Source organism: Microcebus murinus, chromosome 2 (assembly GCF_040939455.1).
Source record: "Microcebus murinus isolate Inina chromosome 2, M.murinus_Inina_mat1.0, whole genome shotgun sequence".
NCBI lineage: Eukaryota > Metazoa > Chordata > Mammalia > Primates > Cheirogaleidae > Microcebus > Microcebus murinus.
This window is the reverse complement of record NC_134105.1, coordinates 7899402-7920850: the sequence shown is the minus strand read 5'-3', so window position 1 is coordinate 7920850 and position 21449 is coordinate 7899402. Positions and strand designations below refer to the sequence as shown.

At 48.4% G+C, this 21449-nt stretch overlaps 1 protein-coding gene across 3 annotated transcripts in view; it reads right to left on the bottom strand.

The window, feature by feature from the left end:
* The window catches only part of PDPN (podoplanin), a 28438-nt gene extending 7442 nt beyond the window's left edge, over positions 1–20996 (bottom strand). The window contains exons 1-3 of one of the 3 annotated variants that reach the window (XM_075994182.1): positions 20776–20996; positions 3875–4050; positions 429–558 (exon numbers count right to left, since the gene is read on the bottom strand). In XM_075994182.1, the coding sequence (XP_075850297.1) occupies positions 429–558; positions 3875–4050; positions 20776–20842 (373 nt within the window). In that variant the 5' untranslated portion in view covers positions 20843–20996. Of the gene's footprint in view, positions 1–428; positions 559–3874; positions 4051–4812; positions 5772–20775 lie in introns of those variants that run through there. The other 2 variants (XM_020285501.2, XM_075994175.1) reach the window with 2 other exon arrangements.
* Positions 20997–21449: the final 453 nt, after the last annotated feature.

Genomic DNA, 21449 nt, shown 5'->3' with positions numbered 1-21449 from the left:
AGGCTGAGGCAGTAGGATTGGTTGAGTCCAGGAGTTTGAGGTTGCTGTGAGCTAGGCTGATGCCACAGCACTCACTCTAGCCTGGGCAACAAAGCGAGACTCTGTCTTAAAAAAAAAAAAAACCAAACAATAAAAAAACATTACATCAGTTTAGGGTCAGCAACGCAACCTCAGTCGCTACCCGACTCACGTGTGGGGGCATTATCACTAGTTATCATTCAAGGTAGAAAGAGATCTTCAGCAACCTAATGAGTCAATTTTGATTTAGCAACTCAACAAATCGAATTCTAAACCTACCACATAAAAGCTTGGTTCAGAATTCACTCTTGCATTCCAATATGTGTCCAGTTGATTATTATATTTGCTCATGGAATGCACTGGTTATGCAAAATTAGATGAACCCCTATTGGAGTAACTGGTTTCCTTACCTGTGGAGCGGCTGGTCGCCACATTGGGGACTGTGGTGCTCTGGCTCTCTTCTTTGGCAGGGACCGTGCTTTCCAGGGTTGGCAGATCCTCGATGTCAGGGCTCGCTGTACTCTTTGCACTCGTTGCCATCTATTGGAGATGTAGATGAGGAAAAGGAGAAGATAAAGCCTACTGTTTTAAAACATATTCTCTGTTTTCTAACAGAAAAAGATGTAAGGTAGCATAAATACATAAATTTCATGATTGCATAAAGTGAAGTGGAAACAAGAAAACAAACAAACAGAAAGGGTGAAAGGACAGGAATAAAATCAAGTCTGCTCCAGAGATGAATGCCAAATGTTCAGCATGCTGACTTCCTGGGGTCTTAATCATTCTGAAAAAAACTGGATCACTAGACTTTAGTTCTTTCCCTCCCTCGAACTTGAATTTTTCCCTGTCACTTCCACTTGGTTCGTATTAGGCTATATCATCCTTCATTGCCCTTCTTCCCCCATTAGAGTAATAGTGAACCTTTATTGAGAGCTTACTGTGCCAGGCCCTTTGAATATATTCTCATTTGTGTTATGTGTTTATCACAATAAAAAAATATATGCTCCTGAGTGCCCACTATGAGCCCAGCATGGCTCCAAGTCCTGGGAATTTGAGTAATAAAAATTCCCTGCTCTCTTGAAGATTAGCTCCTGGGCCAGGGTGGCAGAATATGAACATTTAACATGTAAACCAATACAAAAGGTAGTTTTACATGACTTTAAGTGAGTTTAAGAAAATATAAGCTAGACTAGTCTAGACTAGACTAGACTAACATTTGGCAAACTTTTCCCTAAGGGCCAGATGGTAAACGTTTTCCGCATTGCAGGACACAGGGGCTCTGTCATAACTACTCATCTCTGCTCTTACAGTAGGAAATCAGCCAGACAATTCTCAACTGAATACGCATTGCTGTGTTCTAATAAAACTTTATTTATAAAAACAGTCGGTGGGCCAAATCTGATGAGTAGACTGCTGACCACAGGGCTAGAGGGTAGCTACTGGTGGATGGAGGTGGGGGTGAGGTTCCTTTAGGCATCTTTGAGATATCAAACTTCAGAATCATGAGAAAAAGTCAGCCATGGAAAGGTCTGGGGAGTGTTCCAGGCAGAGAAAACAAAAGCCTAAGTTGGAACAAGCTCGGTGTATGTTCAAAGGTCAGAAAGGCTGACATGGCTGAAACAGAGACAGTAGGGGTTGGGAGGAGAGGGACATGAGGTCACACAGGCAGGCAGGAGCCTCTGTTCTGCTGCCAGTGAGATTATAGGCCCCTAAAGTTTCGAGGGTGTGGCTCATGGACCTCCTTAATCCCCCCAGTGCCTGGCATCTTGTCTTGTCCATGGCAGGTGCCGTAGCCGTGTATGAGTTCATTAAAATGCATTAGGTTAGGGACATGTAAGTTGAGATTCTACACAGTCTACACCAGCGTGGTCTGCAGACCAGTTGTGGTCCATGTTTATCACCAGTCTACAGTGAGGCGAGAAATTAAGGACACATTTTTGGAAGCCCTTATAGCAACGATACTGCTGCAGCATCCACGATGACTTTTATTAAAGACTGCACTGTAACAGATTGGAAATTTTGTTTTTTAATTTAGAAGAAATGCAGTTTTAGTATAATATAGAAATATGGCAATAGTAATCCTAAATTCGAACGATGAATCTTTCATTTAATGAATAAAGAAGATTTATTTTTAATCAGCACTTAATTCAGATTGGACATTTAAAAACCTGGTTCCTCACCAGTTCCAGACGCCCTGGCCTCTCTTCTCAAATCACCTGTGACCGGCACACCAGCCACCTGCTAACTGGACGAAACTGGGAAGTACAGAAAGTCCGCACTTAACATTGTTGGTAGATTCTTGGAAACTGTGACTTTAAGCCATAGGACTTAAAATGAAACCGATTTTTTCCTCATGAACATTATAACAAAATGACTTTATTCAAGGACCTGCTCGGCCGGGCGTGGTGGCTCATGCCTGTAATCCTAGCACTCTGGGAGACCGAAGCAAGCAGATAGATCGAGGTCAGGAGTTCGAAACCAGCCTGAGCAAGAGCGAGACCCTGTCTCTACTATAAATAGAAAGAAATTAATTGGCCAACTAATATATATAGAAAAAATTAGCCGGCTATGGGGGGCGCATGCCTGTAGTCCCAGCTACTCGGGAGGCTGAGGCAGGAGGATTGCTTGAGCCCAGGAGTCTGAGGTTGCTGTGAGCTAGGTTGATGCCATGGCACTCACTCTAGCCTGGGCGACAAAGCGAGACTCTGTCTCAAAAAAAAAGGACCTGCTCTATGTCATTTTGCTTAAAGTTGCAGTTTCCAAGAACCTATTGCTGATGTCAAGTGAGGACTTCACAGTGGTTTTTGTTGTGAGGCATAAAACTATTTCTTGGCATGGTGGCTTACACTGATTTGATATATAGATACAACATATTATATATAGAAAGTATATCAAGTATTGTGATATTAGGATATATGTTGGTTTTCATCCAGTTCCTGGCTCATAAGTCCCAGTGCCCTTGTTATAATATTTGGGCAATTTAGGCCTCAGGAGACAGAATCTCTCTCTTTCTCTCTCTGACCTTCCCCTGCCCTCCTTTCACCTGCGCAAGGCAGGACTCTAAACTGATTGTGGGTCAAAAGACCCTCATTCCAAAGAGGGTCCTGCCCCATACCCTGGAGGAAAGAACGCTGCACAGAGAGGCCAAGAAGAATCTGGACAGAGAGGCTTTGCTGGGTCTCCCCACTCAGTCTATTAGTATGAGATCATACCCTTTTTAGCCAATCCCATTTCTACGTGGTTGTCAATCAGGCCTATGTAATGAAGCCTCCATAAAACCCCAAAAGGACTGGGTGTGGAGAGCTTCCAGATAGCTGCACACGGAGAGGTTCCTGGAGGCTGGTGCACCATGGAAGCTCCACGCCCCTCCCCCAGACCTGGCCACGTGCACCTCTTCACCTGCAGCCTTTGTGATAAGACCAGTACGCATGAGTGAGTGTCACCCCGAGTTCTGTGGGCCGCTCTAGCAAATTAACCCAACCCAAAGACGGAGGTCCTGGGAACCCCAGTTTACGGCCGGTTGGTCAGGGGCCTGGACTTGCGACTGGTGTCTGGCAGGCAGGTGGGGAGTTTTGGGGACTGAGCCCTCACCCTGTGGGAACTGGCACTATCTCCCGGTACATAGTGTTGGAATCGAATTAGATGACACCCAGCTGGTGTCTGTTGCAGAATTTATTGCTTGTTGGTGGAGAGGAACCCTCTCATATTTGGTCACAGAAGCCTTCTGTGTTGATTGTTGTGAGCAGAGGAAATGGGGTTTGTGTGCTTTCTAACAAGTGTGTATCACATAGGCTATACACCCTTGCGTGTGACCACAGGCCTATGGAGCAAATGCCTCTCTTCCCAGGACACTCACCGGGGTTGTGGGGCCAGCAGGCTTAGAGGGCTCTTCAGTGGCTCCTGGGGTTGTCACATCTTCTATACCTGGGGTTGTCACATCTTCTATACCTGGGGTTGTCACATCTTCTATAGCTGGGGTTGTCACATCTACACCTGGAGTCTCAATGTCATCTTCTGGCCGGTTCGTGCTGGCTGAAGAAGAAAGATTAAGTCAGGGCTTCAGGCGGAAATCATGTGAGCAGATCTCACAGGCCAGCTACGGTCAGATTATCTTCTCTCCCATTTCTCATGAGAACTGTATTTATTTACTTATTTATTGGTCATTTTTTTGGCTTACCACAGTGCCAGGAACCAAACCATTCTCCTACGGCACCACCTCTGGCCCACACAGTGGCCAAGTTATATTCATTGCAAAGCAAAGGAAGATGGAAACACAGAACAGTGCAGCAGCCAGCCCTGCCCTGGGCTCCCGCTGAGGGCCCTGGACAGGGGCTTGTGCATCTTTCCTTTTCACTAAGGAACCAGATTCTTCCTGCTGCCATTTCATGCAATGAATTAAGGTATTCAGGTTAATAGGATATCACCTAGACCTGAACAAATTTTCAATTATAGTCACCTGGAAAGATTTCCAAAACACCCATTTCCAGGCTCTGTGCAAACCCACTGTATCACAATGGCCAAAATTGGGGTCTCCGCCTTTCTAAAATCAAGCTATCTCTCCATTTAATTTTGAGACTGCCATCCACGTAGAATGATTAGAACCATCGGCTCTGACCACAGACCTCACGGATTCCACAGAGACACAGACCACAGACCTCACAGATTCCACAGTAACCTCTTATCCTAGTTAGGGTTACTGTGTACAGGGGAGGGAGGGTCAGTCATATTCTTAGAGATACCGAGATACCAAGAGGAATCCTAGCACGTGAAGAGCTGAAACTAATGAGACCTCACCTGGCCCTGGCTTTTCTGCACGAACATTTGGAAGGATGACTGCTCGTGCCAATGAGAGAGGTTTCCGTGGAGCAGGGAATGGGTGGGGTGAAGACAGCAGGCCGAATTCCATGATGGGGAATAGAGCAGATCATCAGAGTGTCCTCTTCTTCAACCTCTGTTGCAATGACTGGAACTAACTGTGACTGTGCCTTGAAGCATCATCTCTAAACTCATCAAACAACCCTTTTCACGAGTTAAAAATCTGACTCATTGGCCACGGGCTTCCTCCTCAGACTCGAGTGGCGCTGGAAATTCCATGACTAAACACAGTTGCAAAATAAGCAGGCATACACGCATCCCAGGAGCAAGGGGGAGGGGAGCTGGGAGGCTCCTTTGTGCAATGAAAGAGCAGATGTTTATATCTAGGCAGCACTCACGCCAGCAGCCCATTCCTCGCCTTCAGCTACCTTATTTTCCCCTCACCTGAGACAGCCCAGCTGTCCTAACTTCTTTGCTGAGATCTAGAGGGAGGAAGCCTCCAAAGGCAATTCGCTTGTCCTGTGAGCCTTCTCTTTGGTTCTAGTGTCCCAATCCCCACCGAAGCATAGGAATTTATTTTTTTATCTGAGGGGGAAAGGCTTTTACCAGTTGGCAATAATAACTGACTACCTTAGTGCTTGCAAATGGCACGGCTCCCCTTGTGGCCTTTGGCTGGGGTGGGGGAGGGCTGGTGATTGGCGCCCACAAGAATGTACCACTGTGGTGCAGCCGCATGTTTAATGTGTTTATCAAGCTCCAGGGGAAAACCAAGCAACCCATTTTCTTCTCTTCCTCCCCTCGTTTGAACTTAGTTAAAAAAATCGATTTTTTAAAAATGTTTTCTGGAGCTGTTCAGCAGAATCACTTACCATACGGCATCTCAAACTTAACCCATTGGGGAAAAAAAGGCAAAAAAAAAAAAAAAAACCAACAACGACTGAATGAAGTTGGTTTGGATTCTTTCATAGAAAGCTCAGTTCATTGAAAGCACAACTTGATAAAAATTCCTTAATGTTCTTTCCTGCCCTTGGCCCACAGAGCCAAGTACTAAACAGACAAAGGGTGTTTTATGAATGACAGTCAGGATTAAGATGTGTGTCTTTTGTCTCACTGCCCTGGCATTCTTTTGGCCCCATGGGAAAGTTGATCTCTAACAAGAGATCCTCAATTGTCCCTCTTATTATCTTGGCTGGAGGCTTCTCTGGGCCAGGAGTTCCTACCAGGCCAGCTGCCGGGTTTCCAGCCAGCATTTGACATCCTTTTCCTGTCCTTTTCCTTTCACTCATGAAATTCAAATGCACTGATGCCTTCACTCTCCAAGACTTTTTTTCCTAAGACAAGAGTACGCGCTGGCACACAAACATGCACACACACACACAGGGTACACGTGTGCACACACACAGCTGTTTATAGGAGTGCAGAACAATGAATCCACGATTATAAACCAATATCCATGGCCTGGCACATAGGGTGGGTCCAGGCGAAGCGTGTTCTCACACTCCCATGAACACCTTTTCCTGCCACGCCCGGCCTCCGCATTGGAGTCAGAACCAATGGAAGTTTCCAAACGTGGCAGTACCCCATCCATTTACTTTGGAATTCATTGTTATTCTGTAAAAACCTAGGCCAGGGCTGGGTGCAGTGGTGGCTCACGCCTGTAATCCTAGCATTCTGGGAGGCCGAGGCGGGAGGATTGCTCTCGAGGTCAGGAGTTCGAGACCAGCCTGAGCAAGAGCGAGACCCCGGCTCTACTAAAAATAGAAAGAAATTAACTGGCCAACTAAAAATATATAGAAAAAATTACCCGGGCATGGTGGCACATGCCTGTAGTCCCAGCTACTCGGGAGGCTGAGGCAGGAGGATCGCTTGAGCCCAGGAGTTTGAGGTTGCTATGAGCTAGGCTGACGCCATGGCACTCTAGCCCAGACAACAGAGTGAGACTGTCTCAAAAAAAAAAAAAAAAAGCCTAGGCCAAAGTTTATACTACCCAAATTTACCTTAAGGTTCTTAATGTTGAGAATAAGGACTTAAGTAATGCTTATTTATATAAAGTTGTTCATTATGAATCATTTTTATCTTTGCATTAAAGTTTAATATAGCTCTAAAATATTATTCTAGATTGCTCACATTGTGTAATGGCATTTCTTTAAAAAAGTTTTAGAATTTAGATGCAATGTTAAATTGGGATTTTATTGTAATCGTATTGTAATACTCCTAAAAATTTTTTTTAACTAATCAGCTAAATTTAAGATTCAATGAGTCCCAAATTCTTGATCAATGTCTTTTGAATAAGTGTTTTCAATCTTTTGGTTTTATTTACATTTCTCTGACTTGTGGTGGTGAGTTGTTCCATCTGTTTGTTGGCCATTTGGAATGTCTTCTTTTTGTGACTGTTTTTCTCTTATGACATCCCAACTTGTAAGCACTCTTTATACCTTAAGAATATGTCATTTGGACTAGATGGCATTTGCATCTGTTTTGCAAATGGCAAGCTGTCAGTAATCAAACTTCCTAAGCTTCTTTTCTCTCTTTAACCTCACACTTCCCAACCTTTCCTCAAGATCCTATACAAATATTCACCTATCCTTTCCTTATGGTTTTGTTCTCACATTTAATATTTGTTTGCCTTATTTGGAACTATTATGTAAAATAGGAATATAATTTGATATCCCCCAACAGATTAGCCAGTTGTCCCAATAAATCCTTTTTTCCCCACTGCTTGAAAACTCGCTCTCACTGAGACAAATCTCTTCTTGCAAGTACTGTGTCAGAGTCACAGAAACTCTTCGACAGAAAGTCCAGCTTCAATGGCCTGGATATGGCTGATGGCCCCTCTACACACGACCCCATCTGCAGACTCTGCAGCACCTCTTTCCAAATCCGCTTTCTTCACTATCAACTCCCTCTTCCTCCTCATATCTGCCGACTGCTGCTGAGTTAAACGAGTGCCAAGGACGAAGCTAGAATAAAATTGGGTGTAGAGAGTGAGGAGGAACAGTGGGCTACTCTGGCCAGGTGCAGTGGCTCACACCTGTAATCCTAGCACTCTGGGAGGCCAAAGCAGGAGGATTCGCTTGAGGTTAGGAGTTTGAGACCAGCCTGAGCAAGAGTGAGACCCTGTCTCTACTAAAAATAGAAAAAACTAGCCAGGTATGGTGGTGCACACCTGTAGTCCCAGCTACCCAGGAAGGCTGAAGCAGGAGGGTCACTTGAGCCCAGGAGTTTGAGGTTGCTGTGAGCTAGGCTGACGCCACCACACTCTAGCCCAGGCGACAGAGGGAGACTCTGTCTCGAATTTTAAAAAGTGGGCTCCTCAAACAGGTGCACGTGGGGTCTGTCTGAGTTCGGCTCCGGTGCAGTGTCGTAAGTTCTACTTAATGTGGAAGGCGCCACGTCATCACAATAATGCTCTCGCTCACAGTTTGTTCAGCAGTGCAGGGTTTACATGGTGTCTTTAATTCACGACAGCCCTGTGGATGGATTGTGTGGCACTGTTGTCCCCACTTGACAAGGAAACTGAGGTTGGCAAAGACTCTCTCCTTGACCAAATTTTTATCTGTCTCCTCTGAACCCTCTTCTGAATTAAGTCCCAATCTCAGACTCCTATGCCCGTCTCTGTACAACAGAGAGGATGCCCCGCCCTGGATATCTAAGCAAGTTCTTCACTCCCACCTTTGATGTCTAGGCCTTGGGCCCACCTTTAGCAAGAATCCTGTTAGGCCAGTCTAGCAACAATCCCATGCCCTTAATGTCTGCTCCTAGAAATTTTCTATCCAAGGACACCCCCCTTCTGCCTGTTGGCTATATATCCCTACTTGTCCTGTAGTCAGAGTTGAACTTGATCTCTTTGCTATTGCAATACTCCTCATTAGAGTAGTCTTGAATAAAGTCTTCCTTACCATTTAAACAAGGGTCAGAATAATTGTTTAACAAAGTCAGAAGTTAAATGATCCGCCAAATTCACCAGATTCATGAGTAGATACGCAGCCAGGCATCCGTGGACTCAACCAACACAGGGCCAAAAAGCAGCTTCGCTCCTGTGATGTGTTCTTCCCCAGCTCCAGGCTAAAGCGCCTACTGCCTCACTCCCTGGGGTCTGACCTCCCCCCTTCTTCTGCCCCCCATCCTCATCCTCCCGTAAATTGTATTTCTAGTTGTCAGAAGCAAATGCTTCCTCGGCATATTACGGCCTCTTACACAATCCCATCCTGTTAGAATCTTCTAGTCTTATTCAATGAACACAATCTTGACTTCCTCAAATGTGTCCTCTACTAGGAAAAATCTGGGAGAATCTAAGCTTTCAGAAGTGGCAGATTAGGGCTAGGTGCTGTGGCTCACACCTGTAAAATCCCAGCACTTTGGGAGGTCAAGGGAGGAGGATTGCTTGAGGCCAGGAGTTTGAGGTTGCAGTGAGCTATGATGATGCCACTGCACTCTAGCCTGGGCAACAGAGCAAGACCCTGTCTCAAATTAAAAAAAAATAAAAGTGGCAGATTAGACGTAGGGTGCGATTGGCTTTAAAAAGATGTACTTCCTTGATAGAAATACATCGCTCCTCTCCGCTGTACAAGTTAAGGCAGCAGCATCAATCAAGACTGGAGCCTTTATGAGTTCATCTCTATATCCCCCAGCTCCTAGCATTTGCATTCCTTCCACAAACCTTTATTGAGCACCTACTATGTGCTGGGTCCCATTCTGGGCACTGGAGACAGAGGTGTGAACGGGGCAAGGTCTCTACTCCTACGGACTTGAGTGCTGGAGGGGTGGCGTGGACTCACAATAAGCAAAGAAGGAAGACAGATCAGTGTCCCCTCGCCCCCTACACACCTCTGCTCCAAGGGCACCTTCTTGGACCAGCCATTTAAATGAGCACCCCTGCCCCTTCCACTCACACACCCGAGCACTTACTCCTCACCAGGGCATCTGTTCACTAACAGTGTGTCCCGCTAGAACATAAGCTCAGTAAAGGCTGTTTTATCTCAATGTCCCCATTGCCTAAAATACCTGGCGCAATGCTAGCAAGTAGCTGCTGAATGAACAGCTGGACTCCAGGTAGGGGAAGAGCTGGTGCTAACTGACCCTAAAGCCCAGAATGACCATGGGGCGCTGCACACTCGGAAGCATACGTGGTGTGGCCAGAGACCGGGGGGTGAGAACAGTAGGAGATGAGATTGGGAAGGTATGGAGGGCCAGCCTGGTAGAACCTGACTTCATCTGGACTGTGGAAGGAAGAGCCAAGAGATGCTGAGTAGGGAGGTGACTTCGCTTGAGTCCAAGAAGCCACCTTGGACTCGGGTGAGTGAATGGAGTATATATCAGGGCAGGTGCCAGCAAGCAGATGCATCCTCTCTTTGTGGTCCCGGTGAAAGTGCGTGGTGCCTGCACCAGGACAGTTAGTGGGGAGGGAAAGACCTGCAACAAGTAATGGCTGGGAAGCATTTGATGTCATTATTACCCACTGGCAGTCAGAAACAATGTGAAACCCCAGAGAAGTCACTTCACCATCTCTCACAGCTCTGTTGATGAACATCTAGGGTAGAAATGGATCTACCAAATAACACAGGATGCCCCTGTGTGATGCTGAGTCCCTTACTAATGATGACCTCCTCTTGTTTTATTAGGACATTTGTAAAAGTGCTCTCTGCAAAGTTTAGGCAAAGAGCTTCTGTGAGGGAGAAGAAGTTCCTCCCACTCCTGCTTCTGCCAAACTGCAGCTTCCCAGTCTGAGGGCTGCACGAGCAGTTTCAACAGCATTTTATCTTGAAATGGTACAACTAGATTTCAAAAATAAACAAGGCACAAGCTGAGTTACCCTCAGGATTCTCAAAGCAAACCTGCGGCGTTAGCCAACAGAAGAAGGCAGTCTTTCACGCTGCCTGGTGTTTTCCAGTATCTCGGACTGCGTCAGCGGGTAAAAGCACAACTATGCCTTTGTAGATGGATGACTAAAAGGCCTTGGAATGACTCTTAGGATCATCGAGAGGTAGAATGTTCTTTCTCTTCTTTTAAAATGACCTACTAGGGATTTCTGGTTCTCCTTTATAGGGGAAACTGTAGGATAACTAATAAACAATTAATTCTAGCACCCTCCCTCCCAGTTACATTTGAGATAAAGTAATGCTCCCAAGGAATGTCTACTTGGAAAGCAAAAACACCCACTTCTGCTCCTTTGCCCAGACAGGGGCTTTTGCATATTGTTTTTCTATCGTGTCTCCAATCGGTGCCCTGAAGCCTGAAAATCAACACACTTGAGACTTGTAGGAAGGTGCCAGCCTGCAGCATTTTCTAGCACTCTGCCGACCACCCACTGTGGTCACCGAGGCTCTCCAAGCCCTACACAGTCCTTCAGTTCAGTTCAAAAGTGCCCCAGATGTAGCTGTCTGGTGCTCCCCTTAGCTACCGCGAAGTGGGTTTGGCGACCAGGAGGAAGGTGTTAGAACTTCTACAGACCACATCATTAGAGTTACCCCTCAGTCCCATCTCCTGACCTAGTGTCGAAGCCTTTCTCTGGGATATTGATGCATCCACCAACCTTTGAAGTTCCAAAGCTTCTCTGCACAAAGAAAGCCATTCCCTAACATAGAGCTGTGTGGCCCCGACCCCTGGCAGACACTGGGTGTGGTCAACACAATCACTGATGTGGCCAGTGGGTTACCCCCACACCCCTTCCGTGGATCCTAGTAAGTTGCATACTGGATCAAAAGTTCGGCCCTGGAAAATCTAGACGACTCTTGATGAACCTAGGCAACTCCTAGGAGGCTTTGGCCAGTTGTCACTCAGCACCCCACAGAGATGAAGACTCACTAAATTTTCTTCCAGGCACGAATACTGCTACCTGAACCTGCACTGCCCCTATTCCCAGTCACTGGCACCTTGGGAGCAGACGTTATTTAGCAGACGTTTGTTGAGTGACTGCGTAAGTACATTTACAGCCAGGTAGGACGTTTCCTTTAAATTACCCCTGGACTATAACACTCCTGCCATCAGGCACTGGGCTTCCCCCCAGGGTTGTTGCATGCCCTCCCCTAACGAAAGAGACAGCACGGCCAGAGACAGAACACTGCGCCCATAGGGATGAACTGGGCTGCCCACCTGCCACCTGATGGTTCGTGACTGGCGGCAGGTCTGCGCGCTGTGACAGTGGCAGGTCTTGTCGACCTCAGCAGGCCAAGGCCAGCGACGAGATGAGACCTAACCACGCGCCGTCGGCCCGTGGGACGTGTCCCTCTTCCATAAAATGTCAGAGAAACAGATCAAAGCTGAGAAGGTCAGACAAGTGTCACTGGTTCCTCTAAAGAGATCCGGAGAAATCCTACACGTAAGACTTGGAGCAGATCCCTTGACATCAAAAGGGGGAGACAGTTTGCAAAATGTCCCAAAGTTTTCCTGGAGTTTTAAGTAAGATGTGCCCCCCCTACCCCACCTGACGGGTCACCTCCCAAAGCTGAAGGCAGCATTTTGAAGGTTTCTGCAGCTGACCTGGGCAATAAAGAAAGAAGAGGGGCCAATGACAGATAGGGACTCGATTTTCATTTCAGTAGCAAGGAGCCACCTTAAGTCCCTGGGCAGGATGAAGGTGAGGGACATAAGACCCCTGAGACACAACTCCAGGCTACCCCTCCAGATCCATCCTCTCTCCCCTTTGAAGGGGGAAAGGAACTGAGACCTCCTGTGTACCTTTCACAGAGCTTTGCATCTAATCTCCCTGACGGCCCAAGAGGTATTTTAATAACGCTGCTATTTATTGCATTTATGGGAGAATGTGCATAATGGTGTCACACATGTTCTCTTGATCTTTACAAAAGCCTTGCAAACTTTTTAGCTGGGCGTGGGGAGGCTGAGAGGCTCAGTAAACTGCAACACAGCGACTAGACATCAGGATCTCTCAGACTCCCAAGCCACGCTCCTAACCACCCACCGTGTCACACAGCCTTCACGGCTACTGGTCACTCTCGCCCTCCTCCCCTCATATTCTTCTTTACTCCCCAAAGAAAAGGCTGGAGTTGATGGAGCTGCTGTCTGGTGGTGGCTTCTGCAGGACATGGAGGCTGGCAGCTCAGGGCACCTGCAGGTTGGTCTTTCAACTCCATCAAACGCTACCCTTCTCGGCCCAGGTAAAAGCCCTTCCTTCACAGCTCTTTCCAGGTGCCAAGAGAAGTAATCTTTAAACCAAAACAGGATTTGCTAACACACTGGCATCTACTGCTTTCTCCCTGCTGTCCTCTGTAAGTCCCTGGAGGGCAACATCTCACCCTGCTGTAGCTCCCCGGCCCGGCCACTAGCATAGTCTCTGCTGCTGAACGGAGGAGCGATACTCCTATTATCAGGGCTCAGGAGAGTGAATCAACTTGCCCACTCGCCCCCAAGCACAAACAGGGCTCAGAACTCCGGATTACAGCCTCAACCAAGATTGCCCAACCTGGAGACGTCTCTCTCTCTTGACTAAGAGCGGAAAGTTTTCGGTGGAAGAGGAAATGAGTTCACAGTTTTGTAGACTGGAATCACACCTCTGTAATCATCTGGCTGGAGCTCAGCGGGGCTGGAGTTGCATACGCAAGTCCGCCTGGTAAGCAGGACCCCTTGGTGCCTCAGCCACTGAACCCACGAAAACCTCCTCTGGAAGTGCCGCCCCAGAGCAGAGCCTCCCACCGCGGCGGCATGAGGGGTGTCTGGGCAGCACTTGCCATCTGCTCGGAAACAGAACGGAAACCTGAGCTTCTGATTCACTCGGAGCCATCAGCTGAGCAGGCCCTGATTTTGCAAGAGCGAGGAGAGGAGCCCCTTTGGATGTGACCTCAGCGTCCCCCGTGCGGCTCAGACAGCCCAGCTGTGCGCCCAGGAGGACGAGGCCTGCAGGAATGTGCGGCGTGGCTGTTCCCACCAGCTCCCTTGGCCTTGATCCTGCGCCGGGTTAGGGAGCTGTGTGTGTGCCTCGGTAGATTTTTTAAATAGTTTTACAGGATAGGAGGATCTTTTCTGACCTTCCCTGACATCGTTCTCTCTTCGCTCTGGTGTGTGGGAAATTTAGGCAGCAAGCTTTATCCGTGGGGCTTACCTCTGATGGCACTTTGGTAGGCTCTCCCCAGGTACGCATCAGATACAGTAAATTAGGCGTCTACCATTACTGCAAACTCGCTGTATCTAACACACTGCATAATCCTACTCCTTCTTGCCAAGTGGATTCCTAACCTCTCCTCCTTCCTGCCTGATTTTTACATTTCTATCATCTGCTTTCTTGTCATTCCCACCAAAAGGCTCAGGTCACCCTGTGTACCCCCCCTTGTCCTGCCAAACATTTACTATGTAGCTACCATGTGCTCTTTGAAGTGCTTTCTTCTCTATGCGGCAACATATGGATACAAATAATTAAAACAAGTGCTGTAATCCTACCACTCTGGGAGGCCGAGGAAGGAGGATTGCTTGAGGTCAGGAGTTCAAGACCAGCCTGAGCAAGAGTGAGACCCTGTCTCTACTAAAAATAGAAAAATTAGCCAGGCATGGTGGCACATGCCTGTAGTCCCAGCTATTGAGAGGCTGAGGTGGGTAGATCGCCTGAGCCCAGGAGTTTAAGGTTGCTGTGAGCTACGGTGAGCCCAGCCCAGGCAACAGAGTGAGACCCTATCTCCAAAAAAAATGAGGGGGGGAGGGCTTAATTTTATGATATGTGTATATCAATAAAAAATGTAATATAGTGACAAGTGTTATAAGAGGTGAACAATAAGAAGTCAGAAAATACTGAGCTGCAAGTCTTGTTGGCTCTTATTCCCCCAAAGCTGGGTCTTAGTCCCCCATCTGTTGTCACCACACTTGGTCTCTTTACCTCCTAATTCCCCCTAACCCCTGGACCGGTCCCACAATCGCATGTGGCTCCCCCACCATTTTTTTCAGACAACCACTATTCACAGCGCCCCACTCCCATTCCGACTGCCTGCTACCTATAGACAAAGGCCCACTTCTCCCACTCAACATGCACTCATTCGTCTCCCCAGTTTCTTGCCACTCCCCAACTCCCCAGGCCCCCAAATCCAGCAGCCCTCACTGCTCTTCCCAGCCCTTGAGGGCCATACCTCTTCCCACCTAAAACCCTCTGGTCTCATTTCCGTGCCTTTGATCAAGTGGTTTCTTCTACTTGACTGCCCTTCCCTGCCACCTTGTCCAACCAATCCCACCATTTTTCATAGCCAAGATCAAGTCCCATCTTCCTCGTAAGGACACCCCCAGCTCCTCTCAGCCACAAGAATCTCTCATCCCCGAACTCCTAGTAATGGACAGTGGCATGTGCTGCTCAGGACATGCCATTTTATGCCACCCTGTATGTTTTTTCTACATATACATCATGCACCTGTCTGTCCTACCTGTCTCCGTGAGCTGTGATCACACCTATGCTTCCTCTCTAACTTAACATGTGTGCTTTGTAAATGCTTCAGGGAGCAGGGACAGTGTCCTTCAATTCCATACCCCCCAGTATTCGGTACATACATAATCATCTGAGTGGTTAGGGGCCTGGGCCACGGGGTTGAGCTGCCTGGGTTCAAGTCTCACCATTGCCACTTACTAGCTCAGTCTGTGTGTAAGTTACCGAACCTCACTGAGCCTCTTAATTCATCTATACCATACGAGTAGTTCCCACCTTGTGGGCTGCTTGTGACGACTGAATGAAACAAGGCTGGTAAGTGGTTGCTCAGTGCTCAGGGTATATTAGCTGTTACTATAGTGTTACTGCTTTTAAAAAAAATTATTTTTAGAGACAGGGTCTCACTCTGTCACCCAGGCTGGAATACAGTGGTACCTTCATAGTGCACTGCAGCCTTGAATTCCTGGACTCAAGCGATCCTCATGCCTCAGCCTCCTGAATGGCTGGGACTACGGGCACGCCCCACTATGCCCAGCTAATTTTTCTATTTTTTGTAGAGACAGGCTCTTGCCATGTTGCTAGGCTGGTCTGGAACTCCTAGCCTCAAGCGATCCTCCCACCTCAACCTCCCAAAGTGCTGAGATTACAGGTGTGAGCCACCATGCCCGGCCTTGTTACTGCTATTAACACCACAAATTCAGAATCTAGATCCTTTAGCCTTTGCAGATTAATATTTAATCTCATGGAGCAATTTGGCTCAGATGAAACTGTTTCACATTAGCCAAGCTCACAAGAGGACAGGAAATCAAACAGTTTAGGACAGAAAATAGTTTATCAGTACCTGTGCATATATTTGCTATCCAAGACAAGCTCTTCTCAGGAGCTAAATACCCAAGATGTTGGTAGGTCTATTTAGGACAAAAGCAAAAGGTGGGTCTGTTGGGTGGAATACATTTCCAGACTATGACAGAACAGAGATCTCTGATTCATCACAGAGCCACCTGCATGCACTAAGATCAGAATACTCGCGGCCACCAGATCCGATATCTTTCCTACCAGCTATAAGAGGGGATAACTTTCGCCTCATTCCACACCGCCTGGCTCACACAGCAGCTACTCCATAGATACTTGTTGAATCCATGAACTCCGCGGGCAGGGCAGGTTTAACATCAACACATCCTTGTGCCTTTCCTCTCCCTTTCTAGATTCCAGGCAAACGGACTCCCCCCTCCTTTGGGAAGAACACCATTCGCTGGATCACGGCTTCTCTTACATGCGTTGTGTTTTATTCTCCTGGATGGAGACACTCTGATGAATCCTGGGAAACACCCTGTTCTCCTCAATAACATGTTTACAAATCTTCCATCATGACCCTTCCCTGCCTCCCATTTACACGCTCCGTAACTGGCTCATCCTTGCACGCTACAAATGTTAACAACAGGCAATTATTACCTGGTGGCTCAGTGTTGGTCACTCTCTGTAGCTTGGGGCACTTTACAGCTCTGTCCCTCTGGGCAGAGGTCAAGAGCACATCTTCCTCTGGAAAAGTGATTCTCCCTTTCGTAGTTTTTTTTTTTTTCTTTCCTGCAGTAAATTTAGCATTGCCCTAACAATGTTTGCAGCTTCTCAAAAAACAACATGAAAGATTCAGCCAAGTTTGCAGGTCTAGCCCTGGACGTGGCTTGATTCATTCAAAGGATAAATCCATCCACTCTGAGCAATCCGCAAAGCAAAGACACTGGGCCAGACAGGAAGGAGCGTGAGCCCATCCACCTCCGATGCTGCAGGGAACTTGCCCTCACCTGGCCGCCCGCCAACAGGCTGGTTTAGACACGTGGGAAGGAAATAGCCACCTTGTTTTCCTGCCTTGGATGGATCTGGCAGAATTCCAGTTGTTCTCTAACCTGGCTTTCTCTCTGATCCCTCGGATAAAACGCCTGATCACTTTCCTTCCCCCCAAATTTGTAAGAAACCAATAGAGAAAGGATTCAAAATCCCAATGGAAAGGGGCTTGATCGCTTGCCCGCCACATGCGAATCCCGAGACGAGTCGTGGCACCGGCTGACTTGCCTTTAGAAGCTCCCCCAGCACCCTCAGTTATTTGACTGTCTCCCAACCAGAGAACACGCGCACTGGATATTTCCCTGGGAGGTTCAGGGTGGCAGGAATGGCATGGCTTCCTTGGACCGCCCTACAGGATCTCATCAGATTCTTCAAATGAGTTTCACAAGGGTAATAACGCCGCGTATTTGAGTTCTCTCTCCCTCCTTGTCCTCCCCCACATTTCCACAAGTTGTAACCTGGCATGCCTGCTCTCAGAAGCCAGAACTATGACAAATATTCCGATAAGCCAGTGGAATCTGAAGTGCAGGTTCACTGCTTTGCTGGCGAGGCCCACAGAGGATGCTTTATAATGTGCGGCATGCCTCTCTCAAAAGTGCATGCAGTTCAAACCCTACATCCAGCAACATGCCGAGCACTCAGGAGATGCCTAATAACTATTTGTAGAATGAGTTAATGAATCCTTTAGAGACAGGGTCTCACTCTGTTTCCTGGGATAGAGTGCAGTGGCATCATCATAGCTCACTGCAACCTCAAACTCCTGGGCTCAAGCGATCCTCCTGCCTCAGTCTCCCCAGCTGGGACTACAGGTGTGCACCACCACGCCCAGCTAACTTTTACTTATTTATTTATTTAAGAGACAAGGTCTTGCCATCTTGCTCAGGCTGGTCTCAAACTCCTGGCCTCAAGCGATCCTCCCGCCTCCGCCTCCCAATGTGCTGGGCTTACAGGCAAGAGCCACCCAGCCAATGAATCCTATTTTAATGTATTGTGACAGTTTCATTCTTATGGAAACATTACGGGGAGTATTTAAAGGAACTTTTGTATCTTTAGAAAACTTTTGTTTTCACCTTCAAGGGGCTTAAAGTAAGATTAAACCTTCAATTTCAAGTTCAACCTCTGTGTTTTTTTGTTTGTTTGTTTTTTAATATAGCAGAGGAGTGTAGTAAAAAGAGTTTGAGACTTGATGTTAGATCCATTTTTGAATCCCAGTTCTGGCATCTTCTGAGATAATAGCGTATAATTTATAAGAGTTGTGACAATTAAAAGAGATAGCTGGGGACATTGCGGCCAGCTGGGACAACCATCCCAGCACATGGTTGCGGATGGAAACGGGAGGGGGTAGTGTTCTTCCTTCTTTGCTGGACTATACACTGTCACGCCAAGGTTTGGGGTCTTTATAATTCTATGGTATAGAGTTGCTGCTCATTTTACAGGAACCAGAGAGGGGAGTTGCTTAGTCCTGTTGGCCATACCTAGACTTAGCCTTCTCATGCCGGGGCACATTTTTTAAAATGTGCTTTCCTATACCGAATGGATTTTGGAAGTTACACACCAGTGTAATGGCCAGAGTTGCCTCCCTCACGAGGCCTCTAACAGACCCCATTTCATTAAATGCCTCAAATGCAACAACAACTCCTAGCAATTCATGAAGATTTCAAGGCCTCCAAAACTGCCAAGAGTTTCGGGGAAATCACAGGGAAATTTGTTTGCCGCATGATTAATCCTGGGTGGATTGGTCCCGGAAAAGCACATGTGAGTTAGTAGCAAGCAGCAGCTTGCAGAATTTCACAAAATAAACTGTCTGCAGGAGAGGCCTCATTTCAGATGAAAGTTCAGAGTGAGGGTGCGGCCTGACAGTTGAGGAAAATGCCAGATGTGTGGACAACAGACCTCCTTTGAATCCACTAACATCCAAGGAAATGACACATGGGACCAGATTATAAAACTGAACCGGATTATAACCCCCAAAGGAGGGAAGCCCAGTAGGGCATAGGATCCTAAGAGGAGGATAATAACATTCATCACCATAATTACCCCTCAGCCCAGCTCCCCAACCACAGCCAACAAAAGCTCAGCTCAGTGAAGTTATTCATCCATATTCAAGTCCTCTCACGCGTTCATCTCAGACAAAGGCCCCGCTGGGCCTCTGCTCCTTGCCAGCAGCCGGGCTGGGCTGGGCTCTCCGTCCACACTCAGCCAGCCCCCCACAAAGCCCAGGCGGGGCTTCTTTCTTTAGCCAAAGCGGGTATTTTCAGACAAAGTTTAACACCACCTTTTAGGAGTACCTGTGACATTCAGGACCTGGCTTAAGATAATTACAGCTAAGGCTTCCCTGGGTGAAAAACGAGGACGTTGCCCAGCTGCTGTCCCGGCAGGGCTGGGACGAGGCTCAGGTCAGGGACCTCCCCCCCTTTGCACTGGTGAGCACAGCGTGGTGCGATGTGCACACTGTCTCGCCAAAAAGGAAATGTAACTGAAATACAGAACTCCATATATTCCGGTGGAAAGAGAAGTTCCAAAGATAGGACTGCCACGAATAGCCCATGGCCCCTGTAAAGAAAGTTAGTTGCTCAGTCTCTTCAGAACAGACAGCCCAGCCCAGAGCAGTACACGCCATATAATTTCCCTAAGGCTGGGTATTTCTGTCTGCATGGAATTGCAGAAGCTCAGCTGAGGCCCACCCCTCCTGTAAACTACTCCCTCTCCAAGAAGGATTCCCCTGGGCCTAGGCCTACCTTGATCCTCAATTTGGAAAATTTGAGAGTTTACCTTTCAGAGCACAGCTCTGCAACCTCCAGCCCCAAAGATCACTAGTTAGTTTATAATTCCTTCATCTAACATTTAGTGAGCAACTACTATGTGCCAGACATAGCTTTGGCCCTAGGGATCAAGGCTAGATGTAGCTGTGTCTTCTGGAGCTTGTATTCTACTTTTTCCCCCCAATCCACATGCTCAACCATATGGAGTTTATATTCTATTGGGGAAACAGAAAAATAAAGACCCAAGAAAAGAAACAAAATGTTGAGAGATGTTCATGGAAGCCACCAACATAGCAACTGGGCAGAAAGAAGCAAGGCAGGAGAAAGGGAAATAAAAGGACAAAGAGGAAGGAAAGATGTGTACATGGGGCAGGCGGTGTCTCCCCCTCCATCATCAGATCAAGAACATTTAAAGTCCAAGGAGTCACCAACACTAATTCAGTCACTTGACATTGTTACCCAAGTTCAACGCATGGCCCCAAACCCACTTAAACCTCAAAGTCCAGAACACTCCTTACACTTCTCAGAAGGCCCCACTTGGACTCTTTCCACGCGCCCACTGTCCTCTCTAAAGAGGGTAAGGGAGGCCTCTTCCAGCCAGCGATGGGGTCCCGAGTGTGTCCAACATGCTGGCGCACAGCGCGTGAGACCGGGCAGAGTCCCACGAGAGCCAGGGCCGCTGGGGCAGGGGGAACCCTCCTCCCCGGTCCTGCCGCCCTGAATGTCCCTCCAGATCCCACCGGGACAGTTTCTCCCGAGGCGTGGGCATTCGATCTCCCGTGAGCGGACCCCGGGGCTCCTCCTGGCACCCGCTAACCCGCCGCCTCTCCGCCCCCCTCCCGGCGCTGAGCCACTCGCGCGCGCACAGCCCCAGCTGCCCCGCGCTCTCCGGCACAACCTCGAATGCCAGGCCCGGGCATTCCACAAGTGCCTGCTCGCTCGTCCCCACCCGCCACTGCAGGAGGCCACTTGCCCGGGTCTTACCTCCTGCTGCCGGGACCCAGAGCGATGCGCTTCCCAAAACGAAGAGCAGAACTGGCACCTTCCACATCCTGGCGGCCGACTTGCTCTCCCGGGGGCGCCGGGCGGCAGGATTCTGAGCCGGGGGCAGATGCGGCGGCTCCGCGGCCACAGGCCGGCCGGGGGGACGCGGCGGAGCGGGGCCGGGGGACGCGGCGGAGCGGGGCCGGGGGACGCGGCGGAGCGGGGCGCCGGGCGCGGGGCAGCTGCGGGGCGACTTCGCGGCGGGGACCTGCGGCGCCGAGTCAGCATATATCCCTGCGGGCGAGGGCGGGGAGCGGGCCGCGGTGAGGTGGTCCCTGCCCCGCGCGCTGGGCCCGCCCTCCGGCTCTGTTTGGCCCGCACCGCGCGCTGAGCTCAGGCCAGGTTTAAAGTTACAGGCCCGCAGCTGCAGGGCCGCCGGCCCGGCAAAATGGGCTTTTATTCCGCTCGACAACGGGAGCGAGGGGGCCACCTGCAATGAGCTGTGGTTTTTTTTCTTTTTCTTTTTAAGCTATTAATATATTTATTATTCCGGTTTTTTTTTTTTTTAAAGAGTAAGGCACAAGCCTACGTTTTTCTTGTTATGGGCTGAAGTCAGAAGTAAACTGTTCCTTGTGTGGCCGGGAGTTTTAGAACCAAGCATGGGATTGTTCTTG